The sequence below is a fragment of the Marmota marmota genome, unplaced genomic scaffold (assembly GCF_001458135.2).
Source record: "Marmota marmota marmota unplaced genomic scaffold, marMar, whole genome shotgun sequence".
In the NCBI taxonomy this organism is placed as follows: Eukaryota; Metazoa; Chordata; class Mammalia; order Rodentia; family Sciuridae; genus Marmota; species Marmota marmota.
The window spans coordinates 1,708,029-1,724,825 of record NW_025999898.1 but is presented as its reverse complement, the minus strand read 5'-3'; the positions used below and the strand labels follow the sequence as shown (position 1 = coordinate 1,724,825).

At 40.6% G+C, this 16,797-nt stretch overlaps 1 protein-coding gene across 3 annotated transcripts in view; it reads left to right on the top strand.

The window, feature by feature from the left end:
- Positions 1-15,389, top strand: part of Eif4enif1 (eukaryotic translation initiation factor 4E nuclear import factor 1) — a 49,390-nt gene extending 34,001 nt beyond the window's left edge. For 2 of the 3 annotated variants that reach the window (XM_048798267.1, XM_015504933.1), the window contains 9 exons: positions 1,604-1,675; positions 2,124-2,307; positions 3,706-3,785; positions 4,130-4,269; positions 8,020-8,104; positions 9,828-9,960; positions 12,344-12,688; positions 13,800-13,964; positions 14,622-15,389. In XM_048798267.1, coding sequence (XP_048654224.1) covers positions 1,604-1,675; positions 2,124-2,307; positions 3,706-3,785; positions 4,130-4,269; positions 8,020-8,104; positions 9,828-9,960; positions 12,344-12,688; positions 13,800-13,964; positions 14,622-14,863 — 1,446 coding nt within the window. In that variant the 3' untranslated portion in view covers positions 14,864-15,389. Of the gene's footprint in view, positions 1-1,603; positions 1,676-2,123; positions 2,308-3,705; positions 3,786-4,126; positions 4,270-8,019; positions 8,105-9,827; positions 9,961-12,343; positions 12,689-13,799; positions 13,965-14,621 lie in introns of all 3 variants that reach the window. The other variant, XM_015504932.2, reaches the window with a different exon arrangement.
- The last annotated feature ends 1,408 nt before the right edge of the window (positions 15,390-16,797 follow it).

Below are 16,797 nucleotides of genomic sequence, written 5' to 3'. Positions count from 1 at the left end.
TCGAACCCTGTGCCTCACATGTACAAGGCAAGCTGAGCCACAACCTCAGCCCCTGGATATTTTTATTTATTTATTTATTTAGCAGCTGAGAATCAAACCCAGTGCCTCACACATGCTAAGTAAGCACTCTGCCACTGAGCTACAACCCCAGCCCTCAGCTGTTATCTTTATTGCTTGATTCACACATGTTGTAAGGTCCTGTCTGCTTCTAAAATGAAACTTCTTACAACTTCTATTTGTTATGTGTACTATTTTTCATCTGCCTTCAACCAGGTTGAAGGTTCAGTCATATTGTTCATCCCCAAAGTAAGATATGTTGATTCAATCTAAACTCTATTTTAAATAGAATTGTAGGCTCTATTCTATAAATATAGTAAGCCATGCAGTATAAGGTTGCCTGTTTGTTTTAGCTAGATGTAATTAAATAACTGTTGAGAATATTACTTATTATAATCATGTGCTTTTAGTCCCAGTTCCAAAACCAACAATAAAACACTTGGGTAACTTTAGGCTATTTGTTGTACCCAGGACAATACTGTGGGTTTTGACAGATCCAGCTAGTGGAAAGAAAAGTATTCAGAGAAAGTACTTCAGGTTGAATGGACACTGGGATGTACTGAAGTGGAGGATTTGACTTGCCCTGTACGTGTGACCCATTTTGAACAGCTTATTTAGAAGTAATAAAATTCAAGGCTGGGGACATGGCTCAGTGGTATAGTGCTCACCTAGCTGCATGAGGCTCTGGGTTTGATCCCCAGCACCACAAAAACATTAATGTTGCAACTTCCTGAAATATAAAATCTTGAAATATAATAGTTTCAACCAAATTTGCATGTTATTTACTATAATTTAAATACCATCTGTGGTCAATAAATCTTATTAAAGCTAATGGGTAGCAAGGATTGCCTCAAATTTAAATATGAATTATCAAAATTTCTTATGCTCCTTACTAAGAGGTAAATGATGGCAATCTTCAATGCCTCCATTTTATTTTCCCCTCTTTTGATTGGAAATGGTGAAATGGACCAGAATTAGCATCAAAAGGATCTCAGAGTGGATTCTGTATGTGCATGTAAATAGTCTTTGCATTCCTAGATCTTTGGGGCATGTATGATGAGAGAGAATAAGTTGGTCTGAATTTTTTGTGAGTTAAACGTCTTTCTCCTGTTGTGTCACCTCCCTTGGGAGTGTCTAATATTTTCTTATGGTCCCCAATCTCTACTGTGTTAAGACACTTAAGCCAGCACACCTGTAATTCCAGCTACTCAGAGGACTGAGGCAGGAGGATCACAAGTATGAACCAGCCTGGGCAACTTAGCAAGACTCTGTTGCCAAAAAATAAATAAATTAGGGCTGAGGTTGTAACTCAGTGGTAGAGTACTCGCCTAGCATGTGTGCGGCACTGGGTTTGATCCTCAGCACCTTATAAAAAAGTTAATAAATAAGCAAAAGATAATTGTAGCCATCTACAACTTAAAAAAAGGCAGGAATGGGAATGTAGCTCAGTTGAGCACTTGCCTAGCTTACATGAAACTGAATTTGGTCCTCAGTACCACAAAAAAAAAAAAAAAAGTTAAAACCAGTGTTTCTTTGACATTTTTAGCGAAACCTTGAAAGCCATTTGATGTCCCCTGCTGAAATTCCAGGCCAGCCTGTTCCTAAGAACATCCTGCAGGTATGTTACAATCTTATACTGAGGCCTCAGAGTCTGAACAATAGTACTCATTTTGTGTAGTGGTCACCCATCTTTGGGCCTTAGAGATGTTGTCTAGCAATCAAGAATGTAATATAGTTTGGTAGTTCTGTGTTGCTGCTGAACTCAAAATGGGTTAAGGAGAGGAGGGAGACTTTAAAAGAAAAAAATAAGCCCTTGTTTTCTGGTTTGCAAGTTTGTAATTTCTGTGGAGAAGAGTACCTAACCTGTAGTTGTAACTTAAATGTTGCTAGCTGAGCATTCAGAGGAATGTATTGCATGTACACATGCCAAGACATTCCATGGAACATGAAGGAGATTCATCATCTAGCTTCCAGAAATTAATCTGTAATCCACAGCTTTTCACTAGAAGAAAGAACTAGGTTTGTTAACAGGGATTTGTTTTTGGTGTTTGCTTCTCTTGTCTTAGGAACTTCTGGGTCAACCAGTTCAGAGACCTGCTTCTTCCAATCTTCTGAGTGGCCTTATGGGGAGCTTAGAGCCTTCTGCATCTTTATTGGGCCAAAGAGCACCCTCTCCTCCCATGTCACAAGTGTTCCAAACTCGAGCAGCCTCAGCAGACTACCTTCGCCCAAGAATACCATCACCAATTGGTAAGTAGTCTCCCCCGCCCCCACCCCTGTATGGGGGATTGAACCCAGGGGTGCTTTGCCACCAAACTACATCTCTAGCTATAGAATTTTTTATTTTGAAATATGGTCTCGCTAAATTGCCCAGGCTGACCTCAAACTTGTGATCCTTCTTCCTTACCCTCCTGAGTCATCGGGAGTACAGGCATGTGCCACTGTGCCCAATGTGACAGTCTTTTTCAGGGATATTCTTTTTCTTTTTTCTTTTTTAATTGTTGTAGATAGATACAATATCTTTATTTTATTTATTTATCTTTGTGTGGTGCTGAGGATGGAACTCAGTGCCTCATAAATGCTAGGCAAGCTCTCTACCACTGAGCTACAACTACAGCCCATTCGTGGACATTCTTAATGAGTTTTCAAAAATTGCGTAGCCAGACACGGTGGTGCATGCCTGTAATCCCAGCAGCTCGGGAGGCTGTGACAGGAGGATTGAGAGTTCAAAGTCAGCCTCAGCAAAAAGGCGCTAGGCAACTCAGTGAGACCCTGTCTCTAAATAAAATACACAATAGGAGTAGGGATGTTGCTCAGTGGTTGAGTGCCCCAAGTTTAATCCTCAGTACCAAATATACACACACACGTAAATATATTACAATTTTTGGAGGAAGGTGTGAGGTTAAAAAAGTAGAAGACAGTTTGTTATCCAACTGCCTTTCTAGATGACTATAGTTCTGGGTTTTTTTGTTGTTGTTTTTGTTATTGTTTTTTTCTTCTCAAAATTATTAGGTATCTCAATCCAAAAAAGTAATTTTGACTTTAGATTTGTCCTTAATAAAGAAGTCAGAATAGTGGCTCTCTACCAAATTATTGAAGTTGATTGATTTAATTCACCTGTGAAGTCTTGTGGCTAATTCAGAATAAAGAAGCACTTCCAGAAAGCAGTTCTAGCAAAGTATGCTAGTGTTCCTGTAATTCTGGAAACAGTGTTGGCTGCTGGCCAATCATACCTTGACAGACAAGTTTTGTAAACATTTATCTACGCTCAGGAAGATAGAACTCTATGGAAAGATTGTGACCCGAAGAGCACTGGATGCTACTTTGGTACCATTTGGCCTAGTGAGCATTGCCAAATTGCTGGTGCTGGCTGAGTTTTCTGCCTTTGAGATATTGGCTCTGAAAGGAACAACAGTGACTGATTAATGAGAAAGATGGATATACCAGCAGTTTGGGCAATGAAGAGCTCTGGTTTGAGTTTTACATAGCCTACTGTGGTAGGATAGAGTAAGAGGCTGTCAGCCTAGAAAAGTCAGTACTTCTCAAAAATGATGCTACTCAGCAAGGAGCAGCATGCATTAGGGATAATACAGCCATGATGTGTGAACATTTGCTTGACACTCATTGATTCTATAACTTTCTCATCAGGTTTCACACCAGGACCACAGCAGCTACTTGGAGATCCATTCCAAGGCATGCGCAAGCCCATGAGCCCTGTCACAGCCCAGGTCAGACTGGGCTATTTCTCAAACCCAATCTGTTGCTTTCTTTTTCGACCCTATTAATTATGGGGTGGAGAATTGAATTGCTACAATTTTCTGAAGTGATTTGGCAGCAATGGAACTTTATTGTATGTTTCATAGTGATGCTATATATTTCAAGTTCTGTGAAGGCTAGAAAATTACTGAGTAATTAAACTAATACTTATGTTTGGCAGCATAATTTAGTCACGTTTTCTCATCTGCTACTTAAAAGTACCTTTTTAAGAGGAAAGAGACCCCTGTAGAAAGTACATTGACTATCTTTTTTTTTTTTATTTTGCTGACCCTCCCCTGCCATTTCTGTTCAGCAGATGAGCCAACTCGAATTGCAACAGGCAGCTTTGGAGGGGCTGGCCCTACCACATGACCTTGCAGTGCAAGCAGCAAATTTCTATCAGCCTGGTTTTGGCAAACCACAGGTGGACAGAACCAGAGATGGATTCAGAAACAGGTAAATTACTAATCCAACCTGTGAGGATTTGGGTAATAATTTGTGAATATAGTTTTCCTGATATTAGTAAGTTAGTTATTCACAGTACAGTTCTGTTGCACATGCTGATATGTTATAAACAAATAGAAGGAATTCCATCCCGCTGCAGATATAGGGAATATGATTGCATTCTGCTGAAGGGATATCTGGTTTTTATCCTGCATGGCTTTTATAAATTAGTTTTTATGGTTTCATTTTGCTAATTAGTTATATAGAAGAGATAACTGCCTGCCTGATTTACCTTACAATTTTGTTAAGAGTAAATACATTTAAAATCTCAAGGATGTTTCTGCCAGTTAAAGGATTCATTTTTATAGGTGTGAATAGCATAGCTTCTTATTTGTTTTGTTTTTGTGGTGCTGGGGATTGAACCCAGGGCCTTGTGCATGCGAAGCAAGCACTCTACCAACTGAACTATATCCCCAGCTCTATAGCTCCTTATTTGAAGTCATACTTTTGAGATGATAAAAAGCAAAATTCTACCCTACTTCACCACAGATGCAATGTTGTGTTATCACACTGTATCAATACCGGATTGTTACATCAAGAGTTTATTGGTTAGAGTTGATGGGTTTGTTGACCAGAGCTGTTAATAAGTAATTATTGACTTCACTATCTTTTTTTTTTTTTTTGGTGTGTGTGTGTGTGTGTGTGTGTGTGTGTGTGGTGCTGAGGATTGAACCCAAGGCCTTGTGCATGCAAGTCAAGCACGCTACCAACTGAGCTATTTCCCTAGCCCATTCTTTTTGTAGTTGCAACAAGTGGTAAATGAAATGAACCATAAGTTTGGGAGGAATGGGAATGGAGTAGCAATATTCTTTTTTGCAAAATCCAAGAGATACAGAAAATTGCATAAAACAAATGTGCAGCTTATGATAAATTAAACCCCCTTATTAATTACCCCAGAAACCTTCCATGTGCCCTATGCTAATTATACATCTTTTCTCCCTCAGAAGTGACAACTGTTTATCCTCTAAAGGTAATCACTACTTTGCTGTGTATAGTGGCACATACCTGTAAACCCAGTGACTCAGTAGCCTGAAAGAGGATTGCAAATTTAAGGCCAGCCTGTTAGCAAGGTCCTGTCTCAATAAAAAGGGTTGGGCTGTAGTTCAGTGGTAAAATACCTCTGGGATCAGAGTGGTGGGGGGTGGGGAAGGGTAATCACTACCTTAATATATTGAATTTTATCACAAAAAATGTGTATCTTTGAACATCACAGTTTAGTCCTGCCCATATGATATTTAAGTATTTGTTGCTGGGTGTGGTGGCACATGCCTGTAATCCCAGTAACTCGGGAGGCTAAGAAAGGAGGATTGTGGGGGCTGGGGATGTGGCTCAAGTGGTAGCGTGCTCGCCTGGCATGCGTGCGGCCCCGGTTCGATCCTCAGCACCACATACAAACAAAGATGTTGTGTCTGCCGAAAACTAAAAAATAAACATTAAAAAATTCTCTCTCTCTCTCTTTAAAAAAAAAAAAAAAGAAAAGAAAAGAAAGGAGGATTGTGAGTTCAAAGTCAACCTCAGCGACCCTGTCGTTAAATAAAATACAAAAAAGGGCTGGGGATGTGGCTCAGTGATTAAGTGCCCCTGAGTTCAATCCCTGGTACCAAAAAAAATAAATACATACACACACACACACACACATATACACACATATATAAAATTTGTTGTTTTTTTGTTTTGTTTCTGTTTTTAAAGAGAGAGAATTTTTTAATATTTATTTTTTGGTTTTTGGAGGACACAACATCTTTATTTTCTTTAATGTGGTCCTGAGGATCGAACCCAGCAACCCACGCATGCCAGGCGAGCGCGCTGCCGCTTGAGCCACATCCCCAGCCCTAAAATTTGTTTTGATGTGATTTTATTTATTTATTGGTACTAGGGATTGAACCCAGGGATACTTAACCAGTGAGCAGCACATCCCCAGCCCTTTTTATTTTTTATTTTTAGATAGTCTCATTAAGTTGCTTAGGGCCTCACTAAATTACTGAGGCTGGCTTTTAACTTACGATCCTCCTGCCTCACTCTCCCAAGCCACTAGAATTACAGACATGCACCATACCTGGCTTTGATGTGATTCTTAGTTACCTTATCAGTGCCTCAGTGTCTTGCTTCAACTAGTTTTATCTGTCTTTATCAGAAGACATTACAACCAGGAAAATACCCTGGCATAAATACATCCAATCTATAGTGCTTTTCAGCCTAAACACAGAGCCAAGGATCTGTCTGCTGAACATTGGTTGACCTGCTTTCTGTCGTTAGCATAATGTGGTTCCTTAGCAATCACTAACATGATTTGAGACTTTCAAAGCACTTTTAACATACAAAATTTTATTTGGTCTTTGAATCACCCCTGTGATTTAGATGAGAGTAAAAACTGCATTTTATAGATACTGAAACTTATTTGAGGGAGGGGGTTGTTTTGTTTTTGTCTGTTTCCCTGCTCTTTCTACTTTGCAGTACAAGAATGTGACCTCCATGAGATTAGACTCTTTGTTGTGTTCATGCTGTATCTCTAGCACTTAGAACAAGGTCTGGTGCTCAAATCTGTTTATCAGAATAAATAACTGATAAATTGTATAGAAACCCCAGATTTAAAGATCCCCCTTAGTCACTTAGAATACCACTGCTCTGTGTCTGCCTACATTGTGGCAGGAGGATCCTAAACCCCTGGCTTCTTTCCAGTTAGTACCAGGTAGGGTAGGGTTATCCAAGCCAGTATATAGTTTATTACCAGTATGGTGGCTAGGGAGGCTTTCACTCTATGGGCTGGGTGTGTTCTAGAAGTTAGGGAGCAACACTGGCACAGCACCTGACATATAACTTATGCTCTGAGACAATGGTTCAAATCAATTAAAGAGTTCCAGATATCTCAGGACCCAGTTACATGCAACATGCCCCACTGTTCCTGTTTTACACCAAGATTAATCCCAAGGACTTCCCAAATCCCCATACCTATTCTAGCAACCTGAACTACTATTCTCTATCTTTAGATTCTCCTGGGTCATACCTCATTTAATATGAAGTAGATTTTTTTGTTTTTTGTTTGGTTGGTTTTTATACTGGGGATTGAACCTACTGAACTATGTCTCTAGTCCTTTTTTTTTTTTTTTTGAGACAATGTCTCAAGATCTTAAGTTGCTGAGGTTGGCTTCGAACTTGCAATCCTCCTGTCCCAGCCTCCCAGGTCACTTGGATTACAGGTGTGTGCCATGATGCCTGGTTTAATAAGCCAGTTTTTCCCCAAGAAGCAGAGTCTTCCAAGTTTTCTGTCATTCTGTTTTACAACTATGCCTCATTTCCCTAGGTTATTGACTTTTCCACTAGACAGTTCTTGCAAGGCCTAGGCCATGTTTCATTAAGTTTTTGTCTTTCCTTAGAATTTGGCATGTGTTTTTCCATAATTTAAATACAAATTGAATGCTTAGGAGATTAACTTGAGTTAAGGAAAGTGATGCTAAATTCCTGGGCTGGTCTTGAGTGTTAAATGGTTTGGGGAGTTTGAGTGGCTCAGGGCTGGGATTGTGACTCAGTGGTATAGCACTTGCTTAATAAGTGTGAGGCACTGGGTTCGGTCCTCAGCACCACATTAAAAAAAATAATAATAAAATAAAGGTTTGTATACATCTACAACTAAATAATGTATTTTTTTTTTTTTTTTAAGTTTGAGTGGCTAGGAGCTTATACTGAAAATTGATTTGTTCACAGGCAACAGCGAGTGACCAAGTCACCAGCACCTGTGCACCAAGGGAATTCCTCTTCCCCAGCCCCTGCTGCTTCCATCACAAGCATGGTCAGTGACTGTTGACTGTGAATGACTTTTTAAGACTTCTCTGTTTGTGCGTATGTTGTGTGTACCCCAAAGTGTCCTTGAATGCCTTTCCAGAAGAATACTGATCTAATAGTCTTTTATACCTGCTTGTGTGTGTGGTAGAACAGTAGGATTTATTTGAGACAAAAGCTCCTAGAAGGTGAGAAAGGACCCAATAAGGGTTCCCCTCATACTTTTTTTTTTTTTTTAAGGGGTGGGTGTGGGTGTGTGTGTAAACACAATACCTTTATTTTATTTTTATGTGGTGCTGAGGATTGAACCCAGTGCCTCACATGTGCTAGGCAAGCACTCTATCACTGAGCTACAACCCTGGCCCCTCATACTTGCCTTTTTATTAGATCTTTCCCTGGTCGATCACAGTCTAACTCAGATTTCCAGTGAAGCCCCTATATTGGGGAAAGGATATTCCCGCAGATAGATGAGCATGAGCCAAAACACACAGATGACATAGTATATGCAGACGGACATCTCATACAGGGAGGCAGAAGGAAAAGGTGAGAAGTGAGGCAGACTGGTGGATAGGGGTAACAAGTCACATCATGGTGAGTACATTTTATATGCTGGGAGTTTGCAAACTGTTCGGGTCTCAGGTATAGGAACTAAGGCTGGGACAGAACAGTTTGTTTGTAGGGACCAATATAAGTTTTACAACTGACTGGTGGTATTCTTTTTTTAAAAAAATGTTTCATTCTCCACAGACTTTTTATCATCTAGTCAAAGCTGATAGAGACCCTTCAGGGTTCCACATGGGTCTTTTACATTTTTTATATCTTTTTTTGTTTTGTTTTGTTTGTGTGTGTGTGTGTGTGTTTGTGGTACTGACGATCAAACCCAGTGCCTCACATGTGCCAGGCAAGTGCTCTAACATGAAGCCACAATCTCAACTTTCCACGTGGGTCTTTGCACCAAACACCTTGAAAGCAAGATCTAGAAGAAGCTTTTCTATTCATAAGTTACGCGCTGTCTCCTTACATCAAGGATTTTGGGGTTGTTCAAGAAGAAAAGAAATATATAGGGCTAGGGCTGGAGCTCAGTGGCAGAGCGCTTGCCTAGCATGTGTGAGGCACTGGGTTGGATCCTTAGCATCTCATAAAAAATAAGCAAATAAAATAAAGGCATGCTGCCCATCTACAACAAAAAAATTTTTTTAATTAAGAAAAAAAAAAGACATAGTAAAATAGTGACAAGTTCACTGTTTTATTGACCCCAAGTGATGAATGACCCCAAGTGATAATTCCTACTGGCTGAGGAAACTATTTGAATAATTGTAATGGTAGCCAGGTGAAAAAGAGAAACATTAAGAACATGGAGTTATTTAGATTCTGACATTGTCATTGAAATGTCCTTTCCCAGATGCAAGAGTAAGCTATTACTCTAGGTTATACTTCTGCCCATGCTTTTCCTCTTCCCAGCCTAATCTTGGGCTGGGAAAATGTGTGAAACAGAGGCAGGTCCCCATCATAAAAAATTGTGAGCAAGTGGTATAAAGATCTTGGGACACCACCTATTTGCCCCTTTAGGTGTCTTTTCCTTCAGTAGCTATGATGAACATTAGAGTTGGTCTCTGCCACCATGTGGGCAATATCGTGTCTCTTTTTTGTTGATTATCTTGACCACTTAAGCCTGCCTTAATATTAGAGAAGGGAACTTAGAGCGTGCTGATGCCAATTGCTTTTCTCTGCAGCTTTCTCCTTCCTTCACCCCTACCTCAGTAATCCGGAAGATGTACGAGAGCAAAGAGAAAAGCAAGGAGGAGCTAGCATCGGGAAAAGCCGTTCCTATTGACAGTAAAGAAGATACTCAGAAGGCCACTGAAGGTAGTACTACAGAGTTGTTAGCTATACTATTCAACAAAGAATGTCTCAGAACATGGGCCTTAGTGCTGAACAACCTGACCTGTTTCTCTGCAAGGCCCTGGGCCCATCCCCTGGACCATAGTTCTGTGTCTATGAGAAGGGTCGGACCAGCTCACAGTCACTTGCTTGTTCATATTCTGACCAACATAAGGGGTGTAAATGCTGATTTAAAAGAATAACTAGGGCTGGGGGATATAGCTCAGTTGGTAGAGTGCTTGCCTCACATGCACAAGGCCTTTGGTTCAATCCCCAGCTACACCATAAATAAATACATAAACAAACAATAAGCTTAAAAATAAATAACTAAGCTGGGCGCCATGGCATATTCACATAATCCCAGTGTCTCAGGAGACTGAGGCAGGAGAATTTTACGTTCAGGGCCAGCCCTAGCAACTTAGCAAGGCCCTAATTGCCCCAGCAATCTAGCAATACCCTGTCTCAAAGGCCTGGGCTTAGGTGTGGTGGTGCACACCTGTAATCCCAGCAACTCCGGAGGCTGAGGCAGAAGGATTACAGGTTCCAGGCCAACCTCAGTAACTTAGTGAGCCCTAAGTAACTTAGGGAGACCCTGTCTCAGAATACAAAAAAGGCTGAGGATGTGGCTGAGTGGTCAAGTAAGTGCCCCTGAATTCAATCCATGGTTCCCCACCCCCTCAAAAAAAAAAAAAAGAAAGGGCACTACAGGTGTGGCTCAGTGGTTGAGTGCCTTTGGGTTCCAATCCCTTGTAACAAGTACCAAACAAAAAGAATGACTTTAGTCTTCAAGATTATTCTTGTTCTGCTTCTGAAAGTTTGGATACTGAAGTGTCTAATACAATCTGTGAAATGAGTGAAGCATATAGATGTAAGAGCCTTTCAAAAGTGTATAGAAAATGTGCAAGAGGGCTGGGGATGTGGCTGAAGCGGTAGTGCGCTCGCCTGGCATGCGTGCGGCCCGGGTTCGATCCTCAGCACCATACAAAGATGTTGTGTCCGGTGAAAACTGAAAAATAAATATTAAAAAATATACATATCTCTCTCTTAAAAAAAAATGTGCAAGAGGCTTATGAGTTGCACAGTAGTGATCATGAAGGACATGGTGGTAGACATAATGACACAGATTCAAATGAGTTAAGTGTTAAGTATTGGTGTGAGAGCTTTTTGCTCGTTTGAGAAGGCTTGGTGGGGGGGTGAATATAATGGAAATCCTGTTGGTCCTATTAGGTTAATTTAGATTCTTTGAGCAGGCTGTGATTGTTGCTCTAATTTTCTGCTGTGGATTTTCATGATATTGTACTTGATTGTCTCCTCAGGGTATAAAAAGCATGTTAATCACAAGCATTTGACAATGATGAAACTACATGAACCACCAGGCCTGATATATCAAGCATTTGCCAGTAGTTGTCCTTGGATTGGGAGGAATATGAGAATATAGATGTGGGCTCGCTGCCCCAGCCTACTTCCCCCATACCTCCTTGTCCCCAATACTGGGAATTAAACCAAGGTGTACTGTACCACTAAGCTATATCCCTAATCATTTTTATTTGAAGATATGGTCTTGGGGGGCTGGGGTAGTGGCTCAGCGGTAGAGTGCTCATCTAGCATGCACGAGGTACTGGGTTCGATCCTCAGCACCACCTAAAAATAAATAAAATAAATAAATATATTGTATCCATCTTTAAGAAAAAAAAAATGGTCTTGCCAAGTTGCTGAAGCTGGCCTTGAATTTGCAATCCTGCTTCTGCCTCCCAAGTATATGAATTATAGGCATATACCACCATGCCACGCAAGACATGGGCTTAGAGACATTTATATAACTTTTGAGACTTTGGTTTAGGGAATTTATCAAAACTTCTTTGTAGGTTGGGGGACATAGCTTAGTGGTAGAGAGCTTGCCTAAAATACCCAAGATCCTGGATTTGAACACCAGCACCAACAAAACAAAAACATGATAGCAACAACAAAGCTTTGTTCCAGCAAGAAGTTGAAAAACTTGGGGTCTAATCCTAGTTCTATCCCTAACTACTCCTGTAACGTTGACTCACAGTTCATCTTCTTGGCCTATTTATAAGGCAAATGATGGTCCCTATCATGTAGTCTTTTTTTTTTTCCTGTAGCTGTAGATGGACAGAATGCCTTTATTTTATTTATTTTTATGTGGTGTTGAGGATTGAACCCAGTGCCTCACGCATGCTAGGCAAGTGCTCTGCCACTGAGCTACAGTCCCAGCCCTTATCATGCAGTCTTCTAAATTTGTCAAGGTATCAATTAAGAATTGAGATTTACTGGACCTTTGGGAAACCAAAGTATTTGGCCAGAGTAAAGGTTTGCCAATACCAAAATATTCTCTTCTGGATCCTTACAGAGAACTTGCTGTCGTCCAACTCCATTCCAAATGCTGATCGAGACTCTTCTCCTATGACAAATCCTAAACTGTCAACATTACAGCCGTCTTCATGTTCTACCCCACTGTCCCAGACAAACCGATACACCAAAGAACAAGATTACCGACCTAAAGCAACTGGAAGAAAAACACCCACCTTGGCATCCCCAGTTCCAGGAACACCTTTTCTCCGCCCTGTCCACCAAGTTCCCCTTGTTCCCCATGTCCCCATTGTTCGGCCTGCTCATCAACTTCACCCAGGATTGGTTCAGAGGATGCTGGCCCAGGGGGTACATCCACAGCATCTTCCAAGTTTGTTGCAAGCTGGTGAGTTTCTAACCTGGCTTGGTTATCTGTAGACCTGGCATGACATTTGCTAGTATTAATTGAACTATGGAAGATTTTCATCCCATTAAAGATGTTACTAGAGTCTAGCATGTAAATGGTGGACAATGGGAACAATCCAATCCATCTTTTTGTCCTTTAAAAGCATTTTCTTGGGGCTGGGGTTGTGGCTCAGTGGTAGAGTGCTAGCCTAACATGCTTGAGGACTAGGTTCAATCCTTAGTACCACATAAAAATAAGATATTGTGTTCACCTAAACTAAAAAATAAATATTAAAAAAGTAATTTTTTTTAAACTTTTTTTTTTTAGGTACAAATAATTGAATCCAGGTGTACTTAACAACTAAGTCACATCCCCAGCCCTTTTTTTTTTTTTAACTATTATTATTTTATTTATTTTTTTAAATATTTATTTTTTAGTTGTAGTTCGACACAGTACCTTTTTTTTTTTTAATGTGGTGCTGAGGATCAAACCCAGGGTCGCGCATATGCTAGGCAGTTGCTCTACTGCTGAGCCACAACCCCAGTCCAACTATTATTATTTTAATACCTTTATTTTATTTATTTATTTATGTGGTGCTGAGGATTGAACACAGTGCCTCATACTTGCAAAGCAAGCACTCTACCACTGAGCCATAACCCCAGCCCTATTACTATTATTTTGAGACAGTCTCACTAAGTTGCTTAGAGCCTTGCTAAGTTGTTGAGTCTGGCTTCAAACCTGTGATCCTCCTGCCTCAGCCTCCCAAGTCACTGGGATTAGGGTGCATTGCCACACCCAGCCTTCTTAAATTTTTTTTTTTTTTTAAGAGATGGACATAATACCTTTGTTTATTTTAATGTGCTGAGGATCAAACCCAGTGCCTCACACATGCCAAACGTGCTAGGCAGGCACTGTACCACTGAGCCACAACCACAGCCCCCAAAACTTGTCTTTTAAAGATAATGACAAAGAATGCTGATAGCTTAAGTGTTTTTAATTCTTTATATTTTAAAAAAGAAAAAAGCTTCCAAATCAGCAAAACTATACAAACTTAAAAATTTCCAGGTACATTAAGACTACTTTTCTAAAGTTTCCTCTTTCTGCCCAACAGGTGTGCTTCCTCCAGGGATAGATCTGACTCATTTACAGGGAATATCTGGCCCAATCCTAGGTCAGCCCTTTTACCCTTTACCAGCTGCTAGTCACCCGCTCCTAAACCCTCGTCCTGGGACACCTCTGCATCTGGCAATGATGCAACAGCAGCTACAGCGCTCAGGTAGGTTCAGTAGTGGGCCAGGTGAGGTTGGAATGGGCAGGCTTGAAGCTTTTAGAACTAGTTTCCAGTGAAGGAGATGAATTAACACTGACACCATTCCTTAACTTGACCTAGCAAGACTGCAGTAAGGAGGGGCTAGGGTTGTGGCTCAGTGGTAGAGCGCTTGCCTTGCATGTGTGAGGCACTGGGTTTGATTCTGAGCACCACATATAAACAAATAAATAAAATAAAGGTCCATCAATAACTGTAGTAAAGTATAACTCAGGAAGATGAAGTAAACCAATTTCTATGGGTTTTGGGATTATTGCTCCTGCCCAGGTTTTCTTTGTTCATGACCTCTTTCTTAGAAGGCCAATAACAATTCAGCATGGGACCTGCCCAGGGTAGATGCTCTCTCACCAGCTAATCTTTCTGTGATGCAGCTGCTTGCCTTGGAAGTGGTCTTGTCATCCAGGGTGGTTTTTCAGTATCGATGGCTTCAGTATAGCTTAGCTTTCTTTCCAAGGTACTAACTTCTAATATTGTTGCCATCTTGAAAAGTAGTTTTCTAAAGAAACTAGAATCCTCTGGTATACTTTTGTTTGGAATTGTATGGATAGAGTTTGAATGAAACAGAGCCTAACAAAGAACTACTTTCCCCCCTTCTTATCTCCATAGTTCTGCATCCTCCAGGCTCTGGTTCCCAGGCAGCAGCAATCAGTGTTCAGACAACCCCTCAAAATGTGCCCAGCCGGTCAGGCCTGCCCCAAATGCACTCTCAGCTGGAGCATCGCCCCAGCCAAAGGAGCAGCTCTCCTGTGGGTCTTGCCAAATGGTTTGGCTCAGATGTGCTACAGCAGCCCCTGCCCTCCATGCCCGCCAAAGTCATCAGTGTAGATGAACTGGAATACCGACAGTGAGCAGGACAGGCAGGCTTACCTATACCTGGACCTTTGGTGGCGCCCTGCTCAGGACTGTGCTTCCTCATCTCGGTTGGTTTATGGGCTTTTACTTTGGAGCACTCTCAGTGAAGCTGTTGAGGGAACCCACGCACCTGGTGTGGTATGCATTATGACAGAAGGATCTTAACCAATCGAGTGGAGTCTACATAGTCTGAATACAGGATGCACAGTGTCGTCAATCCTGGAAACAGTCTTTCTTTTTTTGTAAGATATGTGAATGAAGTGTTGGTGTCTTCACCAAGAGGTGGCACCTAAGGGTTCTGAGGAAATAAATGTATAGGCCCTTATGTACAGACCTGTGTATAAACAACCTTTGTACATACATATAGAATAGCTTTTTTGAACTTATACAGCTGTACATAAAAGTAGCTGGTATTAGTTAAGCCTGTGTCAACATTTGGATTTTTTTTTTTCACTTGTATATTTGGGACATTTTTTTTTCTTTTGGTTGATTAAAGTTGCATATACTATGTGTGTGAATGAAGTGAATGACTTTGTGTTTATTTTCTCCCTGAATTCCTTGATTGTAACAGTTGAACCAAGAGACTCAGTAGATTCCTTGAAGGACCTAATTTTTCTTTAAAACTCATGGAATTGAACTCTATCTATCTCAATTTAGAGGAAAGAAGCTTAATGTGTTTTCTTGAGCCTAGATCCCACTGGGTCAGCTGAGACTGAGCTGACCTGTGATGATAATGGCCTTGAGGCTAATAACAGGATGTCAATATTTGGCAATTTTCAAAATTAAATTCACCTAAGATAATTTGTTTATCGGGGGAAATCATGTATATGGTGGTTTCTCCCAAACATTAACTAGGCTATCCTGTTTATTCATCTCCGCTCCCATACAATCCATTGAAGTCTAATATTTCTCCATACAGAACTTTTCTCAGAAGTTGGGGATGTAAGTGGTTGACTGCTCACCTAGCACATGTGAGGCCCTGGGTTCCATCCCCAGTACCAACAACAACAACAAAAATAAAGTAACAGCCAGGGTGGTCGTGTACACCTATAAATAATCTGAACTACTCAGGAGGCTGAGGCAAAGAGATCACAAATTCCAGTCCAGCCTTTTATAACTCAACTGCCTCAAAATGGTTTTTTGTTTGTTTTAAAAGCTGAAGGTGCAACTCAGTAGGTAGAGCACTTGACTAGCATGAGCAAGGCTATGGTTTTAATCCCCAGTATCACAAAAAAGAAAAGTGGAAATAAATGGAGATTGCAGCTAGGTTTTCAGAATAGATGTGTCTGGCAAACCAGGCTTTATTAAGAGGGAAGCCAGATCCACTGCCCCTTTCTTTGTTGTGAAAGAGAGATATATTTCACAAACACAATTAGAAATACAGATAAATTTAAGAACCAGAGTTATCCCCTGTAAGTTAATTCTATTCCCTTTATAAAGAACTGATGCAAAAATAAGCATGTGACCCAACTTAAACCATGAAATAAAGTTTTCTTCCATTTCATCTGGTTAAGTTAGGCATTCTGTTAAATTCAACTAAGGGCACAGAACAATGAATTCATTTAATTATACTAAGGTAGGTCAAGGAAAAACATGTAATATGTAATAGAATAGGAAATTCAAACCTTGCTATGAAAGCCAAACCACCAGTCTTGAAGCTCATGAGAAAACCTTTGGCTGCAGGAATGTATGTTTCTCCTCAGAAAGTTCCCTAATGCAAATACTTCTAGAGCTGCCAAGCATAAGCCCAAAGAGAGGGGAAAAGTACTGTAAGCTCTTCCCCCAAGGACTGTGGAGTCACAAATCAAAAGAAGGAAAAGGTACCAAATAATATCAAAGCCTAGTCAAAGCACATCCTCTCATCTTGAACTGGATTTTGATAACCCCTCCCCAGAATCTTGGGTGTGCTAAATGCTTATAAAGTGAATTT